Source organism: Petaurus breviceps, unplaced genomic scaffold, assembly GCF_028583685.1.
Source record: "Petaurus breviceps papuanus isolate PSGF00001 unplaced genomic scaffold, PetGlider_PUasm1.0 182, whole genome shotgun sequence".
In the NCBI taxonomy this organism is placed as follows: domain Eukaryota; kingdom Metazoa; phylum Chordata; class Mammalia; order Diprotodontia; family Petauridae; genus Petaurus; species Petaurus breviceps.
In genome coordinates this window covers 4,310,001-4,327,335 of record NW_027185786.1, presented here as the reverse complement: position 1 = coordinate 4,327,335, position 17,335 = coordinate 4,310,001, and the positions used below count along the sequence as shown (strand labels likewise).

Below are 17,335 nucleotides of genomic sequence, written 5' to 3'. Positions count from 1 at the left end.
ATCACAGTAGTTTGCATTTCCTTCTCCAGCTGATTTTACACATGAGGAAACTGAGGCAAACAGGGTTTAAGTGACTTGCCTAGGGTCACACAGCCAGTATTTGAACTCAAGTGTTCTTGAGTCCAGGCTTGGCACTCTATTCACCACACCACCTAGCTGCCCTCAGCATGTTATTAGGAGAGGTTAAAGGCTCCATACAGACCTAGAAGGCCTAATCAAGCTCACCAAGTCATCCCAGCAGCCCAGAGCCCCAGCTCCACAGGAAAGGGAAATCTTTACCTTACTCAGTCCATCAAAGAGCACATCAAAGTGGGGCAGGACAGAGCCCCGGGCCACCTTGACAATATTGTACAGGGCTTCACAGGCATAGTAGCGCAGCCGGCTGTCAGCATCATTGAAGCACGTCAGCACTGGCTCAATCAGCTCCTTCAGGTACAATCCAGAGTCCTAGTGGGTGTATGAGGGATCAAGCAAACGAAGAATGAAGAAGCACCCCAAATTCCCACAGATCTACATTCGGCTCCTACTTGTAAACAGGAATTCTCAGGAACAAAACTAAAGACAAAATTTAAAGATCTGCAAAGTAGCACGCCTGCCTCCTAGGTCTGAAAATGGGGCTAGGGATGGTGACTAAGGTGTGCTTGATGGTCCCAACACAAAGAGAATATAGTCAGGTCTGCAGAAAGATTGGGACTTTGCATTTCTCAGGAGATATCTGGAAGATTCCCCAGACCTACCTTGCCCAATGCAATGGAACAGGCTGCCAGCCCGATAAGGCCCCCTTTCCGGCTGTGAGGGTGCTGAGAGAGAGCAAACTCCTGGGACAGAATCTGGATCACATGCTTAACTTGTACTGTGTTATTCTGGGCCACAAACTCTCGAACTAGCCTAGGGACAGATGAGAGAGAAGGGTGGTAGAGCAAAAGCCAGCCTTGAAACAGAAGCACCTCAGGGAACAGAGCCTCCCATAAGGGTCCGTCCTGGCCCTGCCTATGATTGTTCTTTTCACTATCCCACCCCTAGCCCAGATTGTGCATGAAGCCCAGGGAAGCCTCCAAATCTACCCTCACGGGAGGCTCAGAGCAGCGGATCCAGAGCGAGCTTGTTCTGGTTCAATACAAAATCCAAGAAGTCAGGAGAAGGATTTCGATGTTGAAGTTCCACACGTTGAGACAAGATAGTGAAAGAAGAAGGATAACTAATTTAGAAAGGGGAATTGGGATTCAGTAGGTCTGGGTTCTTTCCCAGTTTTCTGGCCATTTCCCCACCTTGTACCAGTTTCCCTTAATGTAAAATAAAATAATCTAGAGCTCCATTCTGATCAGCCTTCTCTTTCTGCATGCTCTCTCCCTTAAAAAAAAAAAATTTTCATTTTTAGTTCTGAATTCTCTCCCTTTATACCTCACCTCCCTCATCCACTGAAAAAGCAAGAAAAACAAAACCTAGTCAAGCAAAATAAGTTCCTGTGCTGGCCATGTCATGTATATGGAGTGTGTTTCTATCCATCCATTGGCCTATATGCGCTGAGTCCATCACCTTTCCTTTGGGAGGGGGATGGCATCTACATGCTGTCCTGATCTCAGCAACTCCCATGAATTCAGCTAGTGGTGCCTGTGCAGATGCCCCCAGATCCGGATTCTCACACAGCCTCTGTCTCCACACTGCACTAGACTGCCTATGTGGCGCCTCTCTCTCCCTTGAGCTCCAGCTTCACATCACTAACACTGGAAACTTCTAGCCTCTTAATTCAACATGTCCCCAACAGTGAGCAAACATTTCTCCCCTTTTCTGTTGAGAGAATTATCAGGTTTGTGACCATGGGGTCCTCAATAATCCCTCTCCCCCAGCCCCTCCAAGTTTCATGGCTCTGATCTCCCAACTACATTCCCATCTGTTCCCTTCTGTCCACTCGCACATGCATGTTCAAGCCATTACTCGTTACAGCAGTCTCCTAATTCATCTCCCTGTGAAACTGATATTCCTAAGACACTGTCCTGACCAGGCCCCTCCCTGGCTCCCTATCACCTCTGGAGAAAAGCACAGACTCCTCTGCCTGGCCTCCCCAGTCCTTTCCAGGATTTACACAGGATTCTTCTTCATCCACTCTCTTTTCCAGACAAATAGGCCTCAGGGTTATTCCCTTTATACAATATTCTCCCTCCTGCCTCCATGTCCTTGCACAGTCCTAGATCAGGTGCCACCCCCTAAGTGAAGCCCCTCCCCCCCAGTTATTAGTGACAATCCCCAGAATATGTGCATGTGTTCCCCCCCCCAATATAATTAACATAGGCTGCGCTTTTGTTATCTCCAGCCATGCTTGGAGCACAGCAGGTATTTAATAAATATTCGCTGAATGAATGAAATCTGAGAGTTGGGAGGATGGAGGTCCTTAGAGCCCACCAGCCCAGACATGTGCACTTTTAAATTCCCACTTTATTGAACACCTAGGCAGTTGACTTCTGAGGCCTGGTCGGTGATCAGAAAGAGGCAGAGTTTGCTTGGTAATAGATGTTAAGAGAAGAGGGTCAAAGCCAGACCCTCAGCTATATCTACCTGAGCAGATTCGGTCATCTTTCGACTTTCTGTCCAGTTTATTCACATGACTCAAACCCAGGGCTGTCAGGTCACACTGGGGAAAGTCCTAAGCCCCAGGGCACGACCTCTCGGATGACCTCCCTAATTACAGACCTTGGAGTCCCTTTCCCTTTCCAGGGCCCAGCATTCACCAATACTTTTGGATTCCTGTCAACCTCTACAGGTCTCCCATCAGTGGGGTGAATACCAGAGACGACTTTCAGGAGTCTTATGTTGGGATCTGGTTAACTTCCACAGCAACAAGGGACGATTTTCAGTCCAAGCTGAGCATGAGCAGGTTGGCTGGCCTAATGAACCTGTCTTTCAGGTTCCCCTGGTCCCTTGATGGGACAGATCAGTCAGGTGAGGAACCCTGGAGTCTGCTGGGCAGGAGCTAAGGAGGCACTGCAGATGCTGCCCTGCACAGCATTGGTGGTTCAGTGGTAGAATTCTCGCCTGCCACGCGGGAGGCCCGGGTTCGATTCCCGGCCAATGCAGCCGTTTTTTCCCTTTCCTCTCTCTGCTCTGCTGCTCCTTCAGAACACAAGGGCTCTCCTGAATCACTGCCCTCTTCAGGCCTGTGAGTATAGAAACATACTCCATAGGGAAGGCATACTGCCCATTCCACAGCCGTACTCCCATCTTTAACTTCTAAAGGAATGCTTGCTACACTCCTGTCACTGGACTGGGAAAAGTGAACCGTGCACAGACAGACCTGTCAGATTCATGGTGCTGAACATGAGAGACAGGAAGAATGCCCACGTCTTCATGCTCTTCTTTCCCCCTGGGGGAAAGAACACGTCTAGCTCTAGTTCCTGTCCCAACACATCTGGAAGCTCTCATGTACAAACGCACAAACGCACTTCACCCACTAAGCCTTAGCCCTGCTGATGTGGCAGTGAGCAGCACACACACAAGGGGGCTCGAGGCAGCTGCTGTAGAGAGCCGCTAGCACAGCTGCTGACAGCTGAAGCATTGGTGGTTCAGTGGTAGAATTCTCGCCTGCCACGCGGGAGGCCCGGGTTCGATTCCCGGCCAATGCAGCAGCAGACTTTTTTTTTTTTTAAGAAACTCCAAAAGGATGAACCTGATGTTTAGTTCTAAAAAAAACACTTTTTCTAAGTTATTTCCTGGCTTGTCTTCTACCTTGAGTGGTGGGGATCGGGGGAAGGGTCTGGTTTACCAGCACCTTGGTGGGCTCTGTCATCCGCCCTGCCCCCACACGCCCAGGCAGGCACTGCAGCCGCACTTCCCCAACACCGGGGCAGTAAAAGCAGCCCGTGTCTTAGGGAAGGCTTGGGTGGAAGAGACGCCCTAGACAACAGGGTGGACTATTCTGGGATCTCTAGTGTCTCCTATACAGCCACCAAATAGCGGCCGTGCCCTGCTGCCCGTGCTCCCAGAGGCCTTCCCAACCACAGCAATGAAGACCATTCTCATTCACTTGGCCCTGCACTATCGGGCCCCTTCAGGAAGCCTGTCTCCCAAGTCTCCCAAGTCCAAGCTTGGTTCTCTCCAGGGTCCTTTCTGAGTCATCTCACTGTCTGTCTCCAGCCGCTTTCAAGGTAAACAAGACAGGCTAATACTGGACAGGTTCAAGTCAGCTGAAGCAAACTCCTTTTAGAGGATAAACAATGGGTTCTGCTGACTCTAAGGTGAGGGGTGAGAGAGGACTCCTCCAAGTGCCCAATGCCCTCAGCCAGCTGACTGAATCCATCAATACAACAAACATTTATGATGCGTCTCCTCTGTGCCAAGTACTGTGTGTGTGCCAATGGAGCTACAAAGACAAAACCCTCAAGAAGCTTATGTTCTACTGGGGGAACACAGCACATACATGTGAGGGGAGGAGTCAGATGTGACCTCACTGGCACAGAGAACACCCACAGTAAGTAAGCTCTTCTGCCAGCGCAGGTCTGCATCTTCCATGTACGGAGAAGGCCTGTTTGGCTGCAGAAGAGTACATGAGGGGAACTAAGGTGAAATCAGTCTAGAATGGCAGCTTGGCGTCACAGTGTAAAGGGCTTTAAACGCCAGAGGGAAGAACTGGCTTTTCCCCTGAGAGACAACAGGGAGCTGCTCAGGTGTCCTGCACAGGGGACTGAAGGGAAGGGACTAGAGGTAGAGAGCCATTTAATGACAACTGCAGGAGTCCCGCTGGGTGGCCATGAACTAGAGTGATGGCTGTGTGGGTGAAGAGAAAAAGAATGACTGGAAAAGATGATGTGGAGGTAGAAATGACAAGACCTGGCAACTTACTGGATCTGGGAGTGAGGGAGAGGAAAGAACAAGGAATAGTGTGAGGGACTGGAAGGACAGCGGCGCCCTCCTCAGAAATAGAAGGATCAGACAAGAGGCAGGGACAGAGGGGATTCTGGTCTTGGCCATGCTGAATCTGAGGTGCCCAACAGGCACTGGAGCCTGGGAGATGGCTAAGGGTGAGACCACGTACAGGGGGCTTTCTCATGGAGATACAGCAGGCTCCTGGCCACAGCCCAGCTGGTGGTCGTTTTTGAGAAAAAAGGAAGAGATGGTCTAAAACAGACAATCTGGATTTAGAACAGAAAGGGGCCTTAAAGATCTGAACTTTACAGCCAAGTAAACAGAGGCTGAGAGACATGAAATGATTTGTTTAGGTTCACAAAGGTAACAGGACACAGGTCCTCCATCTCCAAATACAGTCTACCGTTCCCCACCCCATCTCTTCAGCTTTAGCTTTTCTGTTTCCCACTGGCTAAGTGGGATGCCTCGCCTTCCCTGCCTCTTTCCTTCTGCTCAGAGGCCTCCTCACTTGGCCCCTACCTCCCATCCATCTCAGCTTGACAGTCCTTTAAGGCCGACCTCTGGCTCCAGCTGGATACACTCTCCCAACTGCTCATCTTGTGACATGGTTGGGATTTTGTGTACACACTCTGCTACCTCCCAAACTAGGCTAGCCCACAGCCCTGTGGTCCTTTGTATTCTGTCAGTGGCACTCACATAGCAGGCCTTCAGTACACATGTGACTGGCTGAATCTGTGAAAACTCAGGAGGAGGAGGTGGGAGCAATCCAGAAAACATTAAAAGGGACCAGACTCTGGATGCTGTCATTAACACAGGCTGTGCACCACATGGTCCAGCCCACCTGGCTAATTAATGCCACGTCTGGCTCCACAAGCCCCTTGACTCAGTAATTCATGTCTGAGGAGCTGGTTTAGAAGAACTTGGGAGGAAGGGGCAGGATTAGGTAAAAGAAATGGGACTCCCCTGATACAGCAGAAGGAGCACCGCCTCTGTTTTCCCAGCTCTGCCACTTACACCTCAGTTTCCTCATCTGTGAAATGATGGCCTCTGAGTTTCTTTCTGGCTCTGAATCTATAAACTTAATTCCAAGAAATCAGCATTTTATGTATATGCACGTACACACACACACACAGATGGGGAGCATTAGGCAAAACTGCCAGAATTTTATCTATTCTCTTGATAACAGAATTTCAGTCAAGGTGAGTAGTGGGGACAAAGAAGGGGAACAGTCTTAATGAAGCAAATTAATAAAGAAATGGCTCCAACTCTCCTCTCAACTGTCCAACAAAACACATACCCAGCAGACAATGATTCAGGGATCAGGCCCAGACAAGATTAGTCACAACGGGAGCTGGAATGTGACTCTAAGTTCCCCAGGCTCATCCTTCAGACTGCTTCTCTTTTTGACTTGATGGGGACTGGCCTAAATCAAATCAACATTCACCAAGCACCGTCAGAGACAAATCCCTGTATGTCCCAGGTGCTTGGCGACAGACAGGGTGATATTACATAAGGAGCTAAGGTCTTAGGAAGTCCCAGAACAAAGCATCAGTGTGGGTCGGGGGCGGAGGTGTGTGCTTCTAAACTACTATCACTGGAGCAAAGAATCCTATGTTGGAAGGCACTTCTGAGTCAATCTCCTAACAATATATTCACCAAGGGGTCATCCAACCCACAAGGGGGACCCTCCTAACAAGAAATAATAATACAGCTGTTTCTGAGATGCTGCTTTTTAGAAGTACCACAGGACAACAAGCGGACTGTTTACGTGCTGAAAGGCACTAAGCACAGTCCATATTTTTAAAGTGAACACAAACCCACTTAACCACGTCTGGGTAAGGCTGCTGCATAAAGAACCTCAGTGCTCGTCTTCAAAGTCCAGGGCCTATCACTGCTGTCTTAACTTCAGAGGAGAGGAAACAAAAGTCACTGGCCTGTCATCATTGAGGCAGCAGGACAGAATGCCTGAGGGGACTGAACACTTTATGAGATATTACTCTAAAGGCTGCCTCCGTATAAATCAAAATGTGGTTCTACAGGAAAATCTAAATGCACTCTCATTTTATTTTATAAACTTCTGTAGGAAGAGATGTTGGACAAAAGAGTAAGGAAGTAAGGATATAAGACAACGTTGAAAGGCAATTTACAGAGGATCCCAGAAGATAAAAAGGCAATTTTAGTTACATAAAATTGAGAGTTTTTTGCACAAACAAAACCAATGCACTTAAAATGAGAAGAGAAACATTTAATGGGGAAAAATTTTTGAAGCAATTTTCCTAATCAAGGTCTCTTTTAAAATATACATATATAAATTTTATATGTATATAAGTGATCAAAATTTATAAAAAGAAGTCATTCACCAATTGACAGATGGTCAAAAATATGAATGGGCAGTTACAAAGGAAGACATCCAAGCTATCAACAGCCATATGAAAAAATGCTCCAAATCATTAACAGAGAAATACAAATGAAGGCAACCCTGGGATCCATCTCATACACAGGCAGGCGGGCAGTAAGCATTAATGCTCACTATGTCCAAGCACCAGATGCAAATACTGTAATAATAATAATAACAGCCACCATTTATATAGTGCACAACAGACGACAGGAGATGGAATCCAGTATGAGCCCTTTACTCTCCTCTGACACTGTCATCACCTCATACTGGGCTACTGCGCCAGGCTGCTGGTTGGCCTCCCCTCAGCTGCCCCTTACTCAGTAAGCTCCAATGGTTCCCTATCACCTGCAGGATCCCATATAACATCCTCTGGTGTTCAAAGTCCTCCCAAGCCTGTTCTCCATCCCCACTCCTACTCCCTCCCAGGCTTCTCACACCACACACTTGATCCAGTGACACTGGCTGTCACTCATACCTGGAATTCTTCAGCCCTACCCTCTGCCTTCCTTCAAATCCTTGCTAAGACCTCACCTTCTGGGGTGGCTAGGTGGCACAGTGAATAGAGCACTGGCCCCGGAGTCAGGAGGCCCTGGGTTCAGATTTGGGCTCAGACACTTAATACACACACACAAAAACTAGCCATGTGACCTTGGACAAGTCACTTAACCTCAACTGCCCTCCGAAAAGCAAAAAAACAAGAACAAAAACAAAACAAAAAACCTCACCTTCTCCAGGGAGCCTGTTAATTCTAGAGTTTTCCCTCTGCTGATCATCTCTAATTAATACTCCCTCTAGACTGCTTGTCTGGACACAGTTGCTTGTATGCTGTATCCTCTGTTAGACCATGAGATATGTGAAAGCAGGAATTCTTTTGCCTCTCCGTATGTCCCCATCACTAAGCACAGTGCCTGGGATAGTGGAGGTAATCAATGTTCATTAAATGACTGGCTTCGAGGGAAAGTCTGTAGATTTTTGTTACATCCTCAAGGTAAAAAGTCAAAGTTACGTAAAAGCCAATCAATGTTAAATACTTCAATGGAAACGGGGTCCTAGTACGTGACCATCTAACAATGGGGGCAATAAGTACTGGGAACCTGAAGTAAGGCCAGCAGAGAAAAGCGACTCCCACAGACTCTCAGGGCTAGATGAGTCAGGAGGGAAGGTGCTGATCACAGGGTCCTGGGGGTGGAGTGGGGTGGGTGATGTTCCCCAAACCCTAGGTCCTCTTTCAGCATTTGTTTATGCTTTCCCCTTGGAAGTGTGAGCTCCTCAAGGGGACTTGTCTTTCTGTCTTTGTGTCCTCAGGACTTAGTGATGTGCCTGATACACCAGCTGTTGTTGCTGTTGGCCCTTTGTCCTTGAAGGGGGCCACAGCATTAGGGAGGTGATGCCATGACAGGCATGTGAACTGGATTTAAGTGAGGGAGGGCTGTGCACAGTCATCCAGGTGGTAAGACATAGATTGGGAGGCCTGGCAATGACCCTGGATGCAAAGGGAGACCTGGCCTTTTTAAGCTAAGGTCTTTCCCAGGTCTCAGTTTGACTGAAGCCAAGTCCATTCAAGGATAAGGTGAGGTAAAGATAAGACAAAGACTGGCTTCTTTTGCCTAGTCAAAAAAAAAAAAAATCAATCTGGGAGGGGACTTCTGGCCAAAACAGAAACAGCTTCTATTTATACTCGCTCCAAGTCACCAGAACCCAATGACTCCAGTGAGGCCTGGGCTGGGACCTATTGTTGACCAACCAATGAGAGCCAGAGCGATTTGAGTTCAAGGCATGGTCCAGAAAAAAGAAATCTAGCCTATAAACACCAAGATATCTTGTGAGGTTTCAGTGAACAAAATTTATATTTCTTTGGGCAGAGCACCCACAGGTAAGGGTATGATTTCTTATGCTGAAAGAGGTAAGGAAAGGAAGGGAAGGAAGGAAGGGAAGGAAAGGAAGGAAGCGAAGGAAGGAAGGAAGGAAGGAAGGAAGGAAGGAAGGAAGGAAGGAGCTGCACTGGTCAACTGGAACTGGCTAGCTGGGTCCCCAGTGGGGCAGCTACTACTACTCACAGGCTGTTGTTTTTCCTTCCTTCTCCAGAGAACCACAACATCCGGAAGGGGATGTCATTATAGAAGTGAACAGAAGGTGCTTTATAAATGTCTATTGACTCTGAGTTAGGGCATACACATTACACAAGTTTCTAGTGTTTTTCTGAATTTTTAATTTTTGTCACTTCTTTTTTAAAATAAATTTTTATTGATTAAAGAAGTATATGACTGATTTTTTTTTTTGAAAAACATGCCATAAATGAGTCCACGTCTCTTGAACCAGATCAATTAATTATATTTCAGGGTATTAAGAGAGCCTGCAACTGTGATTGTAGAGCAGTAGCTGATTGATAATGTTTGAGGAACAGTGGTGATCAAGAAAGATACTCAGTGATGAGAAATGGACAAATATGGCCCAATTTTCAGGAAGGGGAAGAAGACAATTCTTCAAACTAAACCTCAGCAATCTTAACCTCAAGTCCTGATTGTTAAGAAGTTTGTAAACAATTAATTAATGAGTATTTATTGAGTCTATACTATATGCTGGGCACTGTCCTAGGTGCTAGAGCACGAATCAGCAAACACCGGCTCTCAAGCTAAGAATGAGTTTTATGCTTAGAATGGTTTTTAACATTTTAAAATAATGTTTCATCTTCTGAGCTTGTGAGTCATACAAAAAGCAGGCAGTGGTTTGCTGACCCCTGTGCTAGAGGGGTCAGCAACAAAACCAGTGAAACTGTCCCTGCCTTCAAGGGCTATGGTATCACAGAATCAGAAAACTTGAACTGGGTGTGGTCTCAGAGGCCATCTAGTCTCATTTTACCAACGAAGGAGGTTAACACAGATGGCATCAGGAATATTCATTCAATTGGTGGAAAAATATGTACATGTACAAGAATATAAAAAATATATACAAATAAAAACAAAGTAATTTGAGGTATTGGCAAGGCGCTGGAGGAATTATTATTCAGCCTGGCAAGGTAGAGTGGAATCAGGCTATAAAGCGTTCAAAAAGAGAAAGAGTGACTACTAGGCACCATCATGCCTAATAGCAAATCAAATCAAAATAATTTCATTTTCATTTTTGGTAGGGTACTTCTACTTCTAAATTGAAAATGTAGACATAGTTGATTTGGAATTTGTCAATGTATTCAGTATATTATAAACAAAACTATCATGATAGTCTTGTGTATAGGAGAGAGAAATATAGGCTGCAAAACAGAATTATAAGTAGATTCAGAACAGCTGAACAATTGTTCCCAAAGTGTTGATTAATTAAGTCCCCACTATGTGCAAAATAGTATTCTAAGGGGGGGAGGATGGTGGCAGCATACACCACAAGCACAGATCTGTGGACTACAGGGTACAGAGTACAGGGTAAAGAAGAGAGCCAGATCAAGAACTTCAGGAGTATTTCAGGGGGAGAGGGTCCTAGTGGTTGAGAATGACCGAGGAAGGTTTTAGAAGGGAGGGGGTAGGGAGTTAGTGACTAGATCTCCCATTTCCATTTAACCACTTAACACAGCAAAAATAAATGTACAGGTATTTCCTTCAAAGTCAGTCAGTCAATAAATAATGATTAAGTGGACCTGGATAGAAGACAAAGATTGTGAAAGGCAAAAATGAGGAGAGTGTGCTCCAGAGATAGGTACCAGGTTGTTCAAATGCATGGAAGGGAGAGATGACATGCCCAGTCCATAAAACAGCAAATGGTCTTGTTTGACTGGAAGGGAAGGAAGGAAGTACTTAATTGTCTCTTATGTGCCAGGCACTGGGCTAAGTCAATTACAAATATTATCTCATTGACCCTCACAATAACCCTGAGAAGGAGGTGCTATTATGACCCCCATTTTCTGTTGTTCAGTTACTTCAGCCATCTCCAACTCTTCTGGTCTAAATAAGTGTCTGATATAGGATTTGAACTCAGGACTTTTCATTCCTGGCCCAGCACTCTGCACTGTACCACCTACCTGCCACGGGAATAGATAAGAGTACATAAGGGAAAGACCCAGAGGTTGGGAGCGATTGAAGGCAAAAGAAGAAGGGGACAACAGAGGATGAGATGGAGAGAAAGTATCATGGAAGCAATGAACATGAGTTTGCACAGACTTCAAGAGAGAGTGGAGGACAGAAGGGTCTAGTGTTCTATGGTCCATGGAGTCACAAAGAGTCAGACATCAGGGAAAGAAGGCAGAGAAAGAAGAGGTCTCAGGAGAGTCTTGGGAGACTCATCATACTGAAGGTGCAGGACATGGAACAAGATTCAGGAAGCGGTCAGGAAGTAGGTCTCTGCAGTACTGCAGAACTCTCTCCTGTGGAACACTTTTATCACAGATTTAGAAGGTCTAAATGGTATGCTTATCCTACCTGTGGCTCACACCGAGAATGACCAATTAATAACTAGGATTACAGGGTCACAATGACCAGGAAAAGCTGAACCTAACTCAAATTTCTTAGAGCTAACTTATATAGTCCTATACTTAGGGCAAAAAGATCAACTGAGTAAGTAAAAAATAGAAAATAAGTAACAACAATAATTCTGCTAAAAATGCCCATGACATCTCCATCTACAATAATGAAAGGATATTACTCAGAAAAAATTAGTAGTTGCAATTTATTCTATGCTGGTCAAAGAACATCTGGAGTGTACTGTTCAATTCTGGGTGATACATTTTAAGAAGTACATTGACACACGGACCCATATCAACAGAAGGGTGGTCAGAATAGTAAGATTTGAAACTAAGTCATAAGAGAAATGGCTGAAGGGGCTAGGGATGCTTAATTTAAAAAAAGAAAAGGCTTGCACTGAGGGGGAGCGGGGAGGAGAGAAGACAAGCATGACTGCCATCCTCACATATCTGAAGGGCTTCCATGTGAAGGAGTCACATTTAGTTGGTCTATTTCCAGAATACAGAACTGAGACCAATGCGAGGAAGTAACAGAGGTTGATTTTGACTTGGTATAAGGATTAATTTTCTAAACAATGAATGATCTCAAGGAAGGGAATGGACTCCATTAGGAGGTACTGAATCTGAGGTCACTGGTGGTCTTCAAGCAGTGGTGGATGACCTTGCTGAGATTCATGAAGGCAGCAGGAGATGAGAGAATCATTCAATTCAATCAGCAAAAAATGTAATGCAATAAACACTCTGTGTTAAGATTCTGGGGGTCTAAAGATAAAACCAACAACTATTCCCTGGCTTTAAGGAGCTTACTTTCTACAGGAATAGAACTGACAGCTTAAATGCACAGGAACAAAGCTCACCATCACTCATCACAGTACTGATAAACACGGCAAGAGCAGCCTTCTTTAGGCAGAATTGGGTCTCGATCTCGATTCTTACTCTTTCAGCTCCTTGGTCATTCAGGGATCCAAAACACTTTGTTGCACTTTCCAAAGCAAGGTCTGTAGCAGATTTCCAAAGTCAATCATTTCTAACTGAGACTTCCCAAGAGAATCTGGGACAATCTTCACCACAGGCTTTGCTAGGACATTCATGTTTGGTTTCCAAACGTCATCAAGTTCAAATGAATGAATGGGAAGAGCTAGAAACTTTGTCCCCTCTTGCACCCCTGCTCCAAACGTCTAGAAGTTAATCAACAGCACATTTACTGAACACGCAGCAGGTGCAAGGATTTAACAAACTGTGATGACAGGTGGGAGTGAGGGTCAGAAGCTGGAGAGAACAGACATTTTGGATCTCTGAGTTAGTGAGCCCCCAATGGCAGTCCAATGAAGGAAAGAGGCCAGGCTTAAATCCTGCCTCTGCTATTTGCTGTCTGGCTAACTCTAGCTAGGAAAGTGACTGACTTCTGGGCCTCATCTGTACAAAGAGATGATGGGACTAGATGGCTTCAAAAGTCTCTTCTGGTTCTAAATCTATGCTCCAATGGCAGGTTCTTTCACTTCAACTAGACTACAGATCCTCGGAGTCCTTGTGGATCAGGAATTTCTCAAAAAAGACACAAATGCAAATTCTCTAATGGGCCTTTCACAGGATTCTGAGGGTCAAAGCACTGGGGACCAACAAGTCCTACAGGGAGTCTTTCAGGGAGGATGTCCTTAGAACTTACAGGATTGAGAAAATGGGCTATTTTATCCAAGTCACTGATGATGCATTCAGGGCCAGGTTCATGACCAACCAGTTCAAAACTGGGACCCTGGCCTAGGATCTCCTTTCCAGGAAAAAAGGCTATGATACTTCTTTCCCTATCCACTCCTCCCCTGTGACAAGAAGTAAAGCAGAAAAGACTCTAGAGTTGGTAGCCTGAGACAAGTTTGATTCCAACCTAGCCTCTGGAAAATCACTTAAGGCCTCTGACACTCAAGTTTCTCCACCTCCAAAATGAAGACACCACACTGTCACTCAAAGGGGCTGTTGTGAGGGTCAAATGCAATTGTCTGTGCCACACAGATGTGGGATTCCTCCTTCTGCCAAGTCTGAAGGACTCTGTTCCCTGGTCTCAGCATTATGCAAACAGAGACCTCATGCCTCCTTCTAGACAGCACAGCTCCTGAGAGCAGGGATCAGGTCATCTTCTCTATATTCTCCACAGTGCCTTGATAAATAGTGGTAGGAGTAGGAGATGCTCAATAAATATATGAATGGACAGATGCCAAGAAATTCAAGTGAAAAACGGTTTATTTCTTTCAGTACAATGACTAATTAATGATGTGGCCAGACCCCGAAAATGACTATCTTCTATCATCCCATGAAAGGTGGTGTTCTCATCAAATCCAAGAGAGACATGCTGAAATCTCAGTCCAAAACCCCTCATCCCCTGGAACAGGGGTTCTGAGGCTATGGGGGGGTCTAGGGAGCATAAAACAAAGATTACATAACAGCTCTGAATGTAGCAGATGCCCCATTAATATTATTACTGGGCACTTACCACATCCCATCCATCTCACTGTTTCATGATGTCAGGGTTAAAAAAAATGTCCTCCGGTTTCTAGATTCCAGGACAACCACAGCCCATACTTATCTAGTAACAGGTGTTATTAACCATTTTCCCACCAATCTGTGAGACAGGTATTGCATGTTCTTATTATTTCCAGAAGAGATGGAATGAGAGAGCTGAGGCCCAGAGAGGTTAAATGAACTGGCCAAGGCTACCCAATGAAGAATGATGGTGGTGGGATTAGAATCCAAATCTCTCCAGAACACAAGTTGAGCACTCTTTTCACCATGCCAAGCCACCTCCACTGAGCAGGAGAGGTAGTTTATCTGTCTAAGCATCTACCCAGTAAGGGGAGAGTCATCTTAGTTCCAAGAGGTGCTTTCTTGGCTATGTATTACCATGCATAGCTTCAGAGCTGCTGCCAGGGGACAGGTGGAATAACTGGCCCCCTACAGCCATCCTTTGGGACACATGGCTCTATACTTCTTAAAGGTGGCTCCATTCCTCAAAACAGCACAGTTAACACTATTCATAGGAGAAGCCAAATTTTATTAGAGTATCACATCTGTGTAAAGGTTTAGCTGGTACTTGTTCCGAGATGCTCAAAACATTGTTAAACCCTTCTCACCTTTCATAATTTGCCTGAGTGGTGCCTCAGACCTCAGACGCTATGTTCCTCTGCCTCAGCAACTACATGGTAATGATCTATTTGGCAAGGGAACCCAACGGGATAGGAAAGGTGGAACAAAATGCCCCAAACACTCTGAAAGCATCTGATCCTGTTACCCAGAGAACCAGGTTCACTTTCTTCCTTGACATGAGGATGATTTTCAGCACAAGTTCATTCTGAATGCTAACTCCTCTGCTGACAAAATGTTTATAAAAGGAGGTGATCAGGTAACAGGACCTTTAATGTCCGTAGGAGCTCTCAGTCTACCATCCTTCTGGAGAGGGCAGCCATAAACCTAAAGGTAAATGCTTCATGACAAGCCCAAGCTTTTCACTTTTAGGCTCAAAGATACTAGCTGATTTGTTCATCCTACATAAATGAGTAACTGCTGTGACTCTGACTCATTTGTGGCTTTACAGTCATAGGGCATTTTGTGGAGTCTACAAAAGCATTCAAAGGCTGTGAAAAACCAGCTTCTGAAACATCTGTAGGGAACATGTCAAAAACGGGAAGAGAAAGATTCCTTACAACATAGGTAGAAACAGGTTCTGTTCAATGCGTTCTCATATGATAAAGTTGAAGTACTATTGGCTAATCAATAAAAACAAAATAAAGCCAAAGGTACTTGAGATAAGCTAATTAGAACAAGCATAGATCAGTGGCACTTTTTACCAAAACCTACTATCTGCAATAAGAACAGAAACCAGCTGCTGACCACAAAGTGAGGAGGTGCCCAAGTAAGCTTAATAAGCCTTTCTTTCTGAAGCTCATTATTCCACTAAGAACTCTCTCCCTGCCAAAAAACCCACACCAAACAAATATATGGTAACACCCAGCATTTCCACTGGAGAGCTCTATCATTAAACACTGGCCTTATCTATGGGACAGGAGCACAGACTTTAGGCAATAACGTTCACTCGAAGTTTAGAGACATCAGCACACAAGGGTCCAAATCATCCCCCCTAGAGCAGCAAAAGGTAGCTTTCAGAACTTGATTTCTTACTGATAACTTTGGAGCTCAAAAGGAGCAGCTGACACTTGGGGTCCAAATTTTGGCTCTAACATTTATTAGCTGTTTAACCTCTCTGAGCCTCATTTCCTTATATGTGAAAGAAAAGAAGAAATGGTTCTGTAGACTTCATCCAATACACTTTTCTAAAGTGCCTACTACCTAAGGCTGAGTTATTCATTCATCTGGGCCTTGGGTAATACAAGGCAGAAGAAGTTCATGGTTACCTTTTTTCATTGGCTGGGAAAGCTGCTGCCTAAAATCAGTATTTTGGGACAGGGTTTGGGAGGGAGGAAGGCAGGACAGGGAAAGAGAAGAGACAAGGCTTCTTTTAAGGTAAACCCATAAAATGCAAAGACCCCAAAGGCAAAAGAATGACAAGTCATAAAGTCAAAGGAAGGAACAGGAGGAACCAGCTAGAAAGAACACAGGGCTTGGAATCCTTGAGGCCACAAGTTGCCAAGTTCCTTTGATATTGGAGGCAAATTATCCACCTCTACAAGTCTGTTTTCTGATCTGGGAAAGAAAGACACTGCCCAGTCTGTAATATGCACTTATTAAGAACTGACTACTAAACTGTTCATGTGCCCCTGACCTACACTGGAATTTGGGCAAGCCCCTTCCTCTCCCTGGCAAGTGCCAGTTCAGTGACTTTTTGAGAACCCTCCAATTCCCTGCTCCTCGAACAATGCAGCAGTGCACCTGCTTTCCCCCAGCTCCACTCCACCAACCATGCACCGACGCACCTGCTTTCACCCAGTCCCAGTCCACTAACAGCGCACCTGCTTTCCCCAGCTCCGCTCCGCCCCAGTGCATCTGTTTTCCCCCAGCTCCACTCCACCAAAGCCCCAGTGCACCTGCTTCCCCCCCCCCCCCCCCCCCCAACAAACGCGCGCGGGCCGCTTGTTCCCCCCATCCCCTCCACCCCAAACACCCCTGGGGCCCCCTTTTCCCGGGGCGGGGGGGGGGGGGGGCGGGGGGGGGCCCGGGTCCCCCCCCCCCCCCCCCTCCCAAGGCTCTTACTTCTCGATTTCCAGCGCCGCCACCTTCCTCTTCTCATACAGCTTGTCGTTGAGGGCGCGCACGATGTTGGGCGTGAGGGGCGCGAAGTCCTTCTCGGCGTTCATGGCGGCGGCGAGGACGAGGAGGAGCGGGAGAACGGGGACGAGGAGCGGGAGAACGGGGACGAGGAGCGGGGGCACGGGGCCCGGGGGGGAACGTCTGCGGCTCCGCGCTCGCCCGTCCCGCGCCGCAGCTGCCTCATGGGCGCCGCCGCCGCCGCTGCCGCTGCCTCCGGCTGGGCCGCTCTCGCGGCTCCGGAGCCCGCTTTCCGCGCGTGCGCACTCCGCAGCTCGCGCGCCCCGGCTGCCCGGCTGGAGAGGCTCTCGTTCCGGTCCTACCTGCGGCTCCGGCTCGGAGGACAGCTCACGGGGCGGAAGCCATGTTACTCGAGTCACATGACC

The 17,335-nt window shown here is 46.5% G+C and overlaps 1 protein-coding gene and 2 non-coding genes across 3 annotated transcripts in view; 2 read left to right on the top strand and 1 right to left on the bottom strand.

The window, feature by feature from the left end:
- The window catches only part of VAC14 (VAC14 component of PIKFYVE complex), a 138,103-nt gene extending 120,768 nt beyond the window's left edge, over positions 1 to 17,335 (bottom strand). The window contains exons 1-3 of the mRNA XM_069087627.1: positions 16,896 to 17,335; positions 738 to 888; positions 280 to 447 (exon numbers count right to left, since the gene is read on the bottom strand). Coding sequence (XP_068943728.1) covers positions 280 to 447; positions 738 to 888; positions 16,896 to 16,999 — 423 coding nt within the window. The 5' untranslated portion in view covers positions 17,000 to 17,335. The remainder of the gene's footprint in view (positions 1 to 279; positions 448 to 737; positions 889 to 16,895) is intronic.
- TRNAG-GCC (transfer RNA glycine (anticodon GCC)) lies at positions 3,001 to 3,071 on the top strand. Its single transcript has one exon. It is a non-coding gene; the product is annotated as a tRNA-Gly (tRNA).
- TRNAG-GCC (transfer RNA glycine (anticodon GCC)) lies at positions 3,547 to 3,617 on the top strand. The gene has a single exon. It is a non-coding gene; the product is annotated as a tRNA-Gly (tRNA).